This window comes from Haemaphysalis longicornis, unplaced genomic scaffold (genome assembly GCF_048455015.1).
Source record: "Haemaphysalis longicornis isolate Haplotype H1 unplaced genomic scaffold, Haemaphysalis longicornis Haplotype H1 scaffold_1, whole genome shotgun sequence".
Classification (NCBI taxonomy): domain Eukaryota; kingdom Metazoa; phylum Arthropoda; class Arachnida; order Ixodida; family Ixodidae; genus Haemaphysalis; species Haemaphysalis longicornis.
In genome coordinates this window covers 90,155,618-90,169,478 of record NW_027526203.1, presented here as the reverse complement: position 1 = coordinate 90,169,478, position 13,861 = coordinate 90,155,618, and the positions used below count along the sequence as shown (strand labels likewise).

At 50.3% G+C, this 13,861-nt stretch overlaps 2 protein-coding genes across 2 annotated transcripts in view; both read right to left on the bottom strand.

Moving 5' to 3' along the window:
- The window catches only part of LOC144177985 (ATP-binding cassette sub-family C member 2-like), a 603,957-nt gene that overhangs the window by 320,698 nt on the left and 269,398 nt on the right, over positions 1 to 13,861 (bottom strand). The window lies entirely within an intron of this gene.
- On the bottom strand, positions 9,201 to 11,557 carry LOC144178004 (uncharacterized). Its single transcript, XM_077705553.1, has one exon. The coding sequence runs from the start codon at positions 11,051 to 11,053 to the stop codon at positions 9,905 to 9,907; it is 1,149 nt and encodes a 382-aa protein (XP_077561679.1). The 5' UTR covers positions 11,054 to 11,557; the 3' UTR covers positions 9,201 to 9,904.

Genomic DNA, 13,861 nt, shown 5'->3' with positions numbered 1-13,861 from the left:
TAAAATTCCATACGCTTCTGCTGAAAAAATTGATGTGTGCACGCTCATGGTTCTGGCTGCATTGAAATTAGGACCATGAGCAGCGCACGACACCATACTGGAGGTTTTAGAAGCGTCACTATAAAATTCTGCACATGTGTATTTAAACTGCAAAGACAAAAAGTGCTGCAGTATTGCAGCTCGTGGTACACGATTTTTGTCAAGTCTCATAAAAGAAAGGTCGCACGACACAGGGCGAACTTGCCAAGGCGGTAAACTGTTTTAAAAGGATGACCTGTACACATCTAAAAACGAAGCACTGAGATCCGAGGCTCGCTCTCTCACTCTAAGTGAAAAGGGCAGAGGAACGGATGGGCGATTTACAAAGAGCAGAGATCTTGATGTATCGTTAAAGACAGGATAAAAAGGATGATTATTCAGCGATGAAATTTTAAAAGCATAAAGGAAGTCCATGTACGTTCGTTGGTTCTCAAGGCGCCACTTATTACACTCGACATAAAGACTCTCAGCAGGGCTAGTGCGAAAAGCACCCGACGAAAGACGAAGGCCCAAGTGTAGCACTGGGTCAAGAATTCGCAAGGCTGTCTTATTCGCCGACCCATACACCACACTGCCATAGTCCAAACGAGACCCAACCAAAGCAGTATACAAGCGAAGCAAGAGTTCTTTGTCGGAGCCATAGGATTGGTGGGAAAGAACCTTAAGTATATTCATTGTTTTGAGACATTTATTTTTAAGTTCCTTAATGTGGGGAATGAATGTGAGTTTGTGATCAAACACCACACCTAAGAACTTGTGCTCCTTGTTCACAGGAAGCGACACGCCATTAAGAGTAATGTCTGGGTCCGGATGGACCCCGCGCTTCCTAGAGAACACAACGCAGGAGCTTTTTACGGGATTGAATTTAAAACCATTCTTGTCTGCCCAGCCGGCAAGTTTCTTTACACCAAGCTAGACTTGACTTTCGCAGATTGACATATTGCATGATTTATAGGATATCTGCACGTCATCTACATACATGGAATAAGAGATTGTAGGTGGCAGTGCCTTACCAAGAGAGTTCATTTTTACTATGAAGAGAGTGCAGCTCAACACGCCACCTTGTGGCACGCCATTTTCTTGAACGTGAACCTTTGAGAGTGCACAACCAACTCTTACTCGAAACATTCTGTCTGACAAGTAACTAACAAGAGTGTTCAACATGTTACCCGAAACACCGAATGACTTGAGATCACTAAGGATCCCATAACGCCAAGCGGTGTCGTATGCCTTTTCAAGGTCGAGAAAGACAGTTAAACAATACTGCTTATGCGCGAAGGCATCCTTGATGTACGAGTCAAGAGCTACCAGTTGATCGTTCGTCGATCGCCCCACCCTAAAGCCTGCCTGGCAGCTCTCGAGAAGACCGTTGTACTCGAGGAAGTACACGAGCCTGCGATTTACCATCTTCTCGAAGAGCTTGCACAGGCAGCTTGTCAGGGCAATAGGGCGGTAGCTTGAGGGGGACGACGGGTCCTTTCCCTCCTTCAGGAAAGCTACAACTATAGCCTCCTTCCATGACTTTGGAATGTGCCCCGAAAGCCAAATCTTGTTATATAGGTGTAAGAGTGTTAGAAGAGTGTCTGCGTGCACGTGTTGTATCATTGTGTATGTGATGTTGTCTGGGCCTGGAGCTGTGGGTTTACACGTGCTCAAAGCAGCCCTCAGCTCATGCAATGAAAACTCTGAGTTATAAGAAGATGTTGACCTATTGTTATCTAGTATAGGCCTCTTTTCGGCCGTTTGTTTGTGTTTCATGAAAGTGTTTGTGTAGTGTGCGGAACTGGACACGTGTTGGAAGTGTTGTGCGAGGGTGTCAGCCTGGTCTCCGAGTGTGTCCCCTGTTGTGCTGACCAGAGGCAGGCTGTGTGTTTGTTGTCCTTTGAGTTTGCGTATTTTTGTCCATACTTTCCGTGTGTCTGTGTATGAGTTTATTGATGTTATGAAGGAACGCCAACTCTCTCGTTTTGCCTCACGGCGCTCACGTTTTCCTAACACCTTGGCCCGTTTGAACAAAATGAGGTTACCCGACGTGGGGTACCGACGAAGGACACCCCACGCCTTGTTCTGGGCCTCTCGCGCCCGCCTACAGTCCTCATTCCACCACGGCCTCCGCTGGTTGCGCGGGGCACCAGAGGCGTGGGGAATGGACTTTTCGGCGGCGTCGAGGATGTGCGCCGTGAGCAGTTGGGTAGCTTCTTCAACGTGTAGGTGTCCTATGAATGTGTGGTGTAGTTTGGATGTCTCTGTAAATGTATTCCAGTTAGCCCTTGCTTCATTAAACCTTTTATGGGAAGATGGACTGCTCGGGCCTATACCTATATACGTTAATGAAGTGGGGAAATGGTCACTACCATATGGGTCCGTGCCCACACCCCACTCAAGACATGGAAAGAGAATTGCAGAGCCAATGGCCAGGTCAAGGTGTGAGTATGTGTTGTGACCTATGTTATGGTATGTAGGCTGTTTATTGTTGAAAAGGCATGCTCCAGAGGATGTAAGAAATCTCTCTATCAGGCGACCCCGGGCATCCGTACGAGAAGAGCCCCAAAGAGAATTGTGAGCATTAAGGTCGCCTATTAGAATGTACGGTTCGGGCAGCTGGTCAACCAGCGCCTCGAAGTCAGAGCTCAAAAGTGTAACATCAGGAGGAATGTATATGGATCATACCGTTATCAACCTATTAAATAATATTAAGCGTATTGCTACCGCCTGAAGGACGGTGTTCAAGGTGACAGGGTGGCATGCTAAGGATTTGCGGGCGATTATGGCCACACCGCCAGAAGAGTGTGTGCAGCCATCCCTGTCTTTCCTGTATACCAGGTAACTGTTCAAGACATTTGTGTGTTTAGAATTCAAATGTGTTTCCTGAACACACATTACACTTGGCTGATTGGTATGCAGGATCTCATACACGTCGTCAAGATTATTCAGAAGGCCTCTGCAGTTCCATTGTACTATGTTATCTCTTCCCATTATGAAGTGTTTGGAGCTACTGGAATGTGTTGCTTATGTGTTGTCTTTCGGGGCTGTGACTCTCGTCTTTTTTGGCTTGTCGGGAGGCTTTGGTGTCGGGACGCGTTCCTTGCGCTGCGTTGCCGGCAGGAACGGCCCGACATCCATGTCGTCGTCGGATGTCCGAGGGGTGCCCGACGGACCGGGCCCCCCGGTATTGGCCCCCCCTCGGGAGCCCTTCGTTTGAGCCGCCACCGCTGAGGGCGTCCGGGGCGCCAGAGGTGGCACGGGCGGTGCGGTGGCGGTGGGAACCGGTGCGGGGCCCGTGGTGTCCATCACCTCGGTACCCTCCAACGCACTGGAGGATGGGGAGACAGAGGCGGGAGCAGCACCGGTCCCGACGGAAGAGGTTGCCACCACAACCGCTGCTGCCTCAGCAAGCGGCGTGGCAACGGATTGGGCTGCCTGAGGCACCCCAGGGGGGGGCGGAGGAGGGACCAGGTCAGACTCACTGAACTGGGTCCCTGTGGACACCAGACGCCGCTCCGCCCCCCGGCGAGCCGCGTCGGCGTACCTCCCCAGGGGGAAAGAGGCGAACCTCTTCCGCGCCTCTGGGAAGGTGATGTTCTCTGTTACTTTGACATTGATGATTTTCTTTTCTTGTTGAAATTTCTCACCTTTGCGGGAGTACGCCGCGTGCGATCCCCCGCAGTTAACACAAGTGAAGGTGGTGGCGTTGCAGTTATCTGTCGGGTGGTCCTGTGCGGCGCATTTGGTACAGGTCGTTTTGCCGCGGCAAGAGTTGGTACCGTGCCCGAACCGCTGGCATTTGAAGCAGCGGCGCGGGTTTGGTATGTACGGTCGGACTGGACATCGTATGAAGCCTGCATTGACCGACTCGGGGAGCGTTGAGCAGTCAAATGTCAAGATCAAGTGTTTCGTACGAATTTCGGTGTCATTTCGACGCATGATTATCCTTCGCACTGCCGTCACGCCCTGATCTCGAAGGCCATCGAGCAGATCTGTCTCTGTTTCGTTCATCAGGTCAGGATCGGAGATGACGCCCTGGGAACTGTTCAGCGTGCGGTGGGGTGTGATCTTTATGTCTGTATCTACCATGCGGGTTTGTTTGAGGAGGTTGATACATTGCTGCCTGTTGTTAATTTCTACCAGGATTTCCCCTGTTCTGAGTTTCTTGGCTTTGTAGGATTTCCCTACAATGCCCTCAAGGAACTTGGAGATGAGAAAAACACACTGTCCAGTGACGGGCTTTGACTTGTCAAGAGATTCCATTATTAGAAAGCGGGAAAAATTGTCAGGTTTTGGAAATGTCAACTCTGTCAAGGGAGGAAAGGAGACTTCGGTGCGGCCCCTTTTCGGGGGCCGATCACGTTTTTGGGGGGGTTTTGAATTATCCATATAGCATAGGAAAAAGCAGGGAGACGGGGGTACTTTCTTCTTTGACCTTACCCTGGTAGCCAAAGAGGTTCCGGAGCTCCCTGCTTGGTAAATGGTAAACAGACAGGGAGCCCATCCGCCGGAGCTTGACCTCGGCTCCGACGGCCACCGTTCGTGGTTTCTAACCCTCCACCTATAAACACATCGCCACGGTTGGATCCAGCTTATGTTTGGGGGCTCGGGGTCCGCGGTATCGCCAGTACCGTCAACAAGATTGCTCAACGTGCCCCGTGCGGGGCGCACTCCCGTTTGTAACATTTGCTTACAATACGGCAACGCAGCCGACCACGGGATTCTCGCCGTTTTTCTTGTTGTATGGGCGAGAGCCGTCCTGCACAATCGACACGATACTCCCCTACAAGCCCGACGCAAGCGAATTTACGCCGATTTCAGACCTTGCTCGTCACGCCGAGGAATGCCGTCGACTGGCCCGTTCGTTTACATCGACCGATCAGCAGCGACAGAAGCATCGTCACGATGAATGCGTCAAAGATCGCAGTTTTGATCCCGGCTCCCTTGTGTGGCTTTGGGTGCCCTGCTCAACACCCGGTCTCTCCCCAAAACTGACCACCAAGTACCACGGATGAACCACAAGCGAACGTACAGAGTCATTGAGCGGACTTTGCCCGTCAATTACCTCGTGGAACCAGTTGCACGAACTACAGATCAAAGCCGCCGAGGGCGTGAAATTGTTCACGTGGATCGGTTAAAGCCCTAGTTTCGTTGTGCCCTTGAGTAGCCAGGATGGCTCCTTTTGCACCGGGGGCAATTCTAACAAGAAGAGTTAACGCTGCAGAACAATATTAGATGCCGAAGCGCCATTTGCCCAATCGGGTATGCCCCGAGGATTATCGTGAAGACGACGAAGGCCCGACTCGGACGTTCATGCTCACGAGCTCGTACCGGCTGGAGCTGCGCTCGGCCCGTTGGCTTACGCGACACCTTGAATAAACCCCCGCGATCAACTACCGTCGTGACTGCTATTCACCTTTACAACTTATAATTTTAGATGCAGAGCATCTGATTCACTCGCCTTGTCCCTCCGGCGTCGTCGTCGTTGTCGTCGGCGTTGTCCACCCCTCCCCCACTCTCCTCACCGCGCCAGCTGCGCTCTCCGCCGCTCACCCGCCTCTCCTCTCCGATAGCGAACACTCTCGCGAGGGGCATTGGATTGGATTGGATTCGATTCGATTCGATTCGATTCGATTGGATTGGCTTGGCTTGGCTTGGCTTGGATTGGATTTGGATTGGATTGGATTAAAGTGGATTGTGTTGGATTGTGGTGCGTCATAGCCGCGGCACGTTGCGTCATAGCCCCGGCAGACGCGCTGGGGCCGGCGCATGTGCAGTACTCCATCTTCCGCGGTTTCCCCTCCTTCGGGCGCGCTGCGCATATAACCGGTGTGCCGTTCTCCGGCGAAGCAACATCCACGCGTGGCTCAAACACCTAGAGTCCACGCCGCTTTACAAGTACGCCAACGTCGTCATCGACTGGGACCGGATTACGCAGTCCCCTCAACGTTATGCGCGCTATAAAACGCGGTCCCTTCGCCGCTCCGCCTATGCGTCGCATCTACACAGGGGTTCCCGCGAGGGGAGGTGGGAGTTTTTGTTTCTATCAGTATAGGTCTGGCTTGGTACCACACGCGTTGCTTTTTAAGTGCGAAGCACTTCTTAGTCGGGCCTACTCCTGCTTCCACCGCCGTCCTCCGTCCGCAGCCTAGCTCGGCGCGCCAGCCAGGCCACTACACTATATATATAAAAAAAAACCAGCATCCGGCGCCAGGTTTCGATCCGAGGACTTTGCGGCCGCAGCGCGACGCTCTACCGTCTAAGCCACGGACGCTTTTTTTTTCTTTATTGCCTTCTTTGACAGGATGACAAAACAAAGACACACGTAACTGATAATCTGTACACTCAATACTCAATACAAACACTAGAACTGCAGCCCTTCTTGGGCAAGCGGGGTGATTTCAATACTCTTTCATTACCAACAATGCTTCAATTGTGGGTAGCCACTCTGGTTTAGAGGGCTGAAGTTTTGGTATCTGTACAAAAGAACCTATTGACTCTTTGAAGTCCTGTCTGATGAGCCTGGCATCTGGGTCGGAGTAGCGTACCGCCATCCTGTTTCTCCAGATGCTATGTAGTCCATACAGCATAATTGTGTCAAGCGGCACACCGTCCTCATTCTCAACATTCAAAAACCTAATACCGTAAGCATCGACAGGCAAATCTTTTTTGAGTGTTCGCTGTAGGATGTCCCAAAAGAACACCGCTCCCCAACAGTCCAAGAACACGTGCTCAATTGTTTCTGGCTTTCGACACAGAAAACAGTGCACACCCCATGGCACAAACCATCCCTTTTCCTCCATCCAGGTCTTTACTTCCAGTGTTCCAGTATGGAGTTTAAAAAAGAAAGATTTCACTCCACCTGGGACCGTCATTCTTTTCACTCGCTTAAGTACATCTCTCTCAGGCCTTAGATTACACTTGCTGCGGTATATTGGCACTGGCAATACACTCTCGACGATATCTTTGTACAGTTTCTTCCGACTCACCCCGCTTAAGTACTCTAAAGAAAAACGCACAGAAAGAAAACGGTATGACCACACCACCTCCTTAAAAAATCCACGTACAGTTCCCCTCATGTACTCAGAGCTCACAACAAATTCAGGCAAAAGTCTTCCAAGTCGCAGCTGACAAACCGTCCTAAGAAACGTGTCTTCAGCATCACGAAGAAACAGACATCTATTGACCACTTGCCTTACAAATAAGTGCGATAAACCAAGTCCGCCTTCACGCACTTTCAAAAATAGGTTCGTTCTGTTCGTTCTTTCCCATGATGAACTCCAGATAAACACGGCGAACACACGATGAAGTTTCTGAATATTAGTCCTTGAACAATGCAAAACTTGCATTACATACCTCAGCTTGCTTATAAAAAACAAATTGCAAACTGTGGCTCTCGCAAACATTGATAAACCCCACCCTTTCCACTTCTCTATCTTTTCTCGAAGTTCCTTGAGTTGCTTGGTCCAGTAAGGGTCACTGTCTTGATAACTGTCTAGTGGCATCCCCAGGTGCTTAACAGGACTCGTGACCCACTGGATGTTGGCGAAAACGCTTGGCGTGGACTGCCATTCGCCATGCCAAAAGCCTAAGCATTTAAACCAGTTTACTGCACTACCGCTAGCTAAGCAAAAGTGTTTCACGGTTTTTACTGCCTCGAGAATGCTTTCTTTAGTAGTGCAGAATACTGCAATGTCATCTGCGTACGCTAGTAGTCGAACTTCCGTCATTTGCAACCGAAAACCTTGAATGTTACTGCTTTTAATGACACTTAAGCAAAACGTCTCAATATATATGCAGAAAAGGAGTGGGGATATCGGGCATCCTTGCCTCACCGATCGCTGCACCTGAACTCTTTTTCCAACTGCCTTATTAACTATAAGACGGGTTGTGCATTTACTGTACGCCATACGCACTCCATTTCGAATAACTTTGCCGACATTAATGTACTCTAAAATTTGAAATAAGATATCGTGCGGCACACGATCGAAAGCCTTCTCCAAGTCAATCTGGAGCATTGCGACTCCAGATTGTGTGGCATCACAACACTCCAGAATACAACGCGCCTTATGTACATTCATGAATATAGTCCGCCCTCTGATACCACAAGTCTGGTGTGAACCTACAATATCTTGCATTACTGTTTGGAGCCTACTAGCTAATACTTTCATTAAAATTTTATAGTCTACATTTGTTAAGCATATAGGCCGATAAGATTTCACATCTCTGAGTTTGACGGCATCATCCGTTTTGGGGATCAGTACAGTGTGTGACGTAGAGAAGGATGGGGGTAGTACGTCGAGATCGTATGCCTCATTAAAAATCATTTGCAACACCGGCGCAATTTCATTCTTAAATTTCTTATAAAAAGCAGCCGTTAAGCCATCCGGTCCAGGGGATTTTCCGGGATTTAGATTCTCTATAGCTTTCACGACTTCATCAAGAGAAATGGGGATTTCCAAGTATTCTTTTGTTTCTTCATCTAATCTGGGCATTAACGTCAGAAAATCTCGCTTAAATATTACATAATTAACTTCATGTTTTGCGAAGAGCTCACTATAGTACTGAAAAAAGACAGTGTCTATAATGTTTGTATCACGAGTAATTGTTCCAATATTTTCTATTTCCACGATGTCATTGCGCCGCGCATGCCATTTTTCAAGGCCTAAGGCTCGTTTGGACGGCATCTCGCCCGCAGTTATCTTTTCAGCCCTTGCCCTTACAAGCGCGCCACGGTAACGCTCTGTGTCTATCGCTTCAAGTTTTTGCTTTACTGTTCGTATGTCATTTTTGTACTCGCCAGGTTTCATGCATTCTTCGGCTAACAAGGCTTCTAAGTTTGCCCGCAATAAGGCTTCTTGCTTTGTCGCTTCATGTTTTAGTAGCCTCGATCTTTCAATTGCTTTGATTTTTACACTCTGTTTGAAGAGTTCCCATCCTTCACAATGGCAGCTGCCCTCATTTTTCAAACTTTCTAGCAACGTAAGCGTATTAGCTACGAACACGTCATCTTCTAAAAGCTTCCCATTTAGTTTCCACCCTTCCCAACTAAAGGCATTCTTATTTTTTGTTTTCCTGCCAATGCAAAACAAAACCAAGCAGTGATCACTGAAAGTCGCCGGACAAACTTTGTATTCTCGACAATCTGGAATCCATTCTAAGGATAGATACGCTCTGTCCAGTCTAGCGTGGCTAGTACCTTGGAAGTGTGTAAAGAACACGGACCCATTGTTAAAAGTCGCTCCAACATCTTCTAGACCACTTTCATTAATTACATCACTCAAAATAACTGTACTTGCATCCCGAAACGGCGTTGCACTCGTTTTATCGCGCGAAGAACAAACACAGTTGAAGTCTCCCAATAACACTAGGAAACGATCCGATTTGCAATAGTTTCCCACCGATTGGAAATCTTCCTTTCGCGCTTGAACTTTAGTTGACGCATATAAACATATAACTCTCCATTCCTGATTTGACAGTGTAAAGTCACACACAATAAATCTTCCATTGACACATGCAGTAACACGTTCTATCACAGCGCCAATACTCTTTCGAATAAAAAGAAGACACCCTGCCGAATTTCCAACAGCGTGGCTGACACAAACGTTATACTGATTTTCGAACCGTCGCGCCATGCTCTCTGTCTGGTCTTCGCGGTCAATTTTAGTCTCTTGAACAGCAAAGACATCGATGTCCTTGTCCGTGGCTAATCGATATAACTGGTTTTGCCTCTTTTTCGTCGCCAGCCCTCTCACATTAAGCGTAGCAAATCGCAACGGTTTAGCTACTTCTACTGGCATAATTGATTAGCGAAACCAGGCAAAGAGCACTGCGCTTACCTTTCTAATTACTGCATGTGAGTCAATGACACTGAACCAGATCACTTTCCGTCGCGTGAAAGCGACGACGACCGTTGTTTGTTCACATTTCTCTTCTTCCCGACGACGACTTTCCACTTCTGCTCTAGGTGTCGCAGCCGTTGCTCATCTGTCATATCCGTAGTTTGCTCCCTTCGTCGCTTTGACGAGCCTTCTTGGTGTTCCATATTTTCCGCGTTGCTGTCTTGGGTTGCGTTTGCCGTTGGTTCTTGCTGCGTCTCGCTGGACGCGTTATCACCTGTGGATGTGGCGTCCGCCGGTAGCTCCTTTGCGTCTGTTTCTGCCACTTCGCTTACGACAGACTGCGTTGTAGCTTTCACGTCGGCGTCCTCCTTGACCTCGTTCGAAAAAGCTGAGGCAGCGTTCTCTGCTTCTTCTTCGTCCATCACCAAGTCGGTGTGTTCGTCGTCGGTGCCGCGTCTTGCTGCGCCCGCGTACGAACGCGTACATTCAGCTTGCTCATGTCCGAAACCGTGACACTCGCCGCATTTCGGGACCCGGCATTCCCTGCGAATGTGTCCCGCGGTGTTACAGCGTAGGCACATGGGCGCTCTTCCAGGCACGACCACAAGAGCCGTACCTTTGCCCAGCCGTAGCTGGTGTGGGAGGCAATCCAAGGTCACGCCCTCTCGAAGAACCAAACGTACGAACCGAGTCGTCGAGTCGGCGTTTTCAAAGTCCTCTACTCTCCAGCGTTCACTGGTCACGTCCTTCACTTCGCCGTACGCGCCGAATATACGTCGGATAGTGTCATTCGTCACATCAAATGACACCCAATGAAGTTTTACGCGAATTTCCTGTCTGTTGGGGTCAACCACCAGACACACCCGCTTTTTCACGTCTAGGTGCCCTGCGTCCACAAGTTTCTTCTTCGCGTCGTCCGTGCGAAACTTCACAAGCCACACGTGTGACATTTGGAACGCGCCAATGCCACTCACCTCCTGAATGACTCCTAAGTCCTTGAGCGGCTGCCGAAAATCTTCGATTCTGTACGGTCGTCCCTTGGTGTCACAATGCAGCACAACTGTGCGGTTCATTTCTTCTCCTGAAGGTATTTGCGGCAGAATAATCCTGTAGTCCTTGGGAACGGCATAAAACGAGGTACCACGGCCTGCGTTGGCCGCTGACGCAGCTCGCTCGGAGCCCACCATTCTGCGTTCGCTCCTATCGGCAACCGGAAGCAGAATGTCTAAGCCACGGACGCGACGCTGATATGAGTGTTAGTAACGCGCCTTATATCTTTAACGCATTCAAACTACGTCGTCAGCGGCGTGCGTTGGCGACTCAGCGGCGTTATAGCGGCTTGATAACTGCGTGGTCTACACGTGATACTACAAACCCGCTAGTTCTGCATTCTCTCACGTGACTGCGCCTCCTCTCCCTTCACTCCGGTCGGCGCTTCGCAGCTGCGGTGCGCTGCGGTGCGGTGCGCTCCTCCTCTTCCCTGGCCCCCCGCTCCCCGCCGCCGCGGTCCCTTCTTTCGAGGGAGAGGGGGCCACGTTCCCTGGTGAAACAAGAACCACGGCCGCTGGACCTTGCGTGCGCTCTCATCCAGCGGCCGTGCAAGAACCATATGTGGCGCGCGCGCGGACCCCGCCGGTGGTCCCAGTTGACAGCCCCCGGCGGCGGCGGCGCGCGCTTTGCTTCGTCCATTCTCCCGCCACCAAGATTTCCGCAGAGGGACAAACGAGGCGTGTTAAGCCGAACGTGATCACGAGGGGTGTTAATGTAACTAACGGGCAAAATGCCACCAAACTTCAACAAACTCCCCCTCATAGCATCACCCCGTGCTTCGCACTTCCTCATACTCCCCTTCGGGGAAATGCGGGGGAATTTTTTTGTTGTTGTCGAACTGCCGACTGTTTTAGTTTGTAGATACTGATAGTACCTGTGTTCACTTTGTTGATTGCGCAATCGCATATTTTTTTATTTTGTTCCCGGGGATATTCCCGCCAGGGGGCGAGGAAAGTGAAGATGCGCTCACATCGGCCTCCGGTGAATTTGACTTTTTCAATGGTCTATCTTCATCTCAGGCTCATGTACGCGTGATTTCTGAGTGCGCAGTTGTCTAGTGCACACCTCGACACCGAATCCCGGACGTTTCACGTGAGTAGACGCTTTACCGGGCAAGTTCTAGCCCACTCGGTGGGTTAGGCCTAGGAGCTTCGCCGGCGGCTTGCAGCACGTGAGCACAGTGCGCTGAGGTGGCCCCATGCTCGACGGCACGAGCCTCGCGCCCGACGGCACGTGCCCCATGCTGGACAGTGCGTGTGATGCGGCTGTGGCCGCTAGCGCGCCCCTTCCACTGGCGCAAACCGACCTTCTTTCTGGCGCCTCCCTTCCACTGGCACAAAGAGACCTCCCTTCTGGCTTTCGAAACAACTTGACCCCTGGTACCTCCGACGAGCCAAGATCGAAACGAGTTCATGACGACTGCGACGTAGACATCTCTGACGACGAAGACGGCTGGATCTTCTGGCAAGGAAAGCGCAAGAAACAGACTCGCACCACGCAGCAGGAACGGGTGAGTCTGCCCCGTTACCAAGTGCTCCTTCGTACTACCGACGGTATGGCTGTGACCGACATACCGAACCTTACACTAGACAAAATCCTTGAACGAACGATCACCAAGCCCAGATATCTCGATGCGACTTCGCTGCGCAAAAACGTCAAGGCAAACTCTATTCTTATTACGGTGTACGACGAAGAGCAAGCCAATCGGCTCTGCACTATCACCCGCCTAACCGTCGCACAAGGACCACGCCCAAAACACGTTTCTGTGGAAATGACTCGCCTTAGCCATAACAGCTCGAAGAGCAAAGGAGTGATTACCATTTCGCCGAACGAAACGAATGACCAACTGATGTCCTGCCTTCACAACGAGCTGGTCGAGATATTAGACGTCAAAAGGCTCGGACGCAGCAACAAGGCGCTGATCACGTTTCATTCCGCGAAAACCCCGCGCACCGTGAGATATCACTACGAGATCCTTCCAGTGGCCCCATACAAACCCAAAACATTGGTATGTTTGAAATGTCATAAGGAAGGGCATATGGTCCGCCACTGCCCTAACGAAGAGGTATGCCAGGAATGTGGCATAGTTCATGCCTTGAAAGAGAATGAGATCTGCAAAAACACTTGCTACTGCTCCGTATGCAAAGAAACAGGTCACCTAGCCACCAGTAATAGCTGCCCAAACCGGAGAAAGCAGAAAACAACAAAACAATCATCAGACCGACGCACCAACAGAGCCAGGAACCGCTCGCGTTCGGGGTCACGTTCCCGCTCCCGAAGCAAGACTCGCAAAGATACAGCAAACAGTGCCAGCAACTCGTCAGGCATGGACCTAAATATCTCCAAACAATGGTCCGACGTCGTCTCTGACCAACAGCCAGTTACGTCGCGACTACGCGACAAGGAAAGACGCCTCCAAGAGCTGACTCGTACGATTGACGACTTGCAGAAGACATTAGAAACTGCGAGGCAGGAAATGACAGCGCTAATGACGGAAATTAACCTTGAACGAAACCGCCAGGTGCGAATAGCCTCCCCACCAGGATATCGGCGTGAGAACTCCAAACAGCGTTCCCAGACACACTCGTCAACGCCACCTAAACAGTCAACCTTAGCTACAAAATCGGATCTCCTTCAAATTAAAGCGCAGGTTCTCCACGAAACTTCAAAGGAAACTCACAAAGAAATGCAAACCCTCAACGCGAAACTCGACAACAGTAAGCAGATCCACCGCACCGAAACGGAAGCCTACTAAACGAGAATAAACATCATCGAGACGAAAGTTAATGACATCACTGGAGCAATCAGCAACCTCAACACCACAATCATGGCCCTGCAGGAGAGAGTGGAATCGCTAGTACCTTTGCATCAAACCCCAAGTCAAGGAAAGGCCCCTTCCACTCATCGCGCTCCAAATCGATCCGCTCCGTACCCACCCGTGAATG

Excerpts from the sequence above, each read along its gene's own strand:
- LOC144178004 (XM_077705553.1), bottom strand. The coding sequence starts at position 11,053 with ATGGTGGGCTCCGAGCGAGCTGCGTCAGCGGCCAACGCAGGCCGTGGT.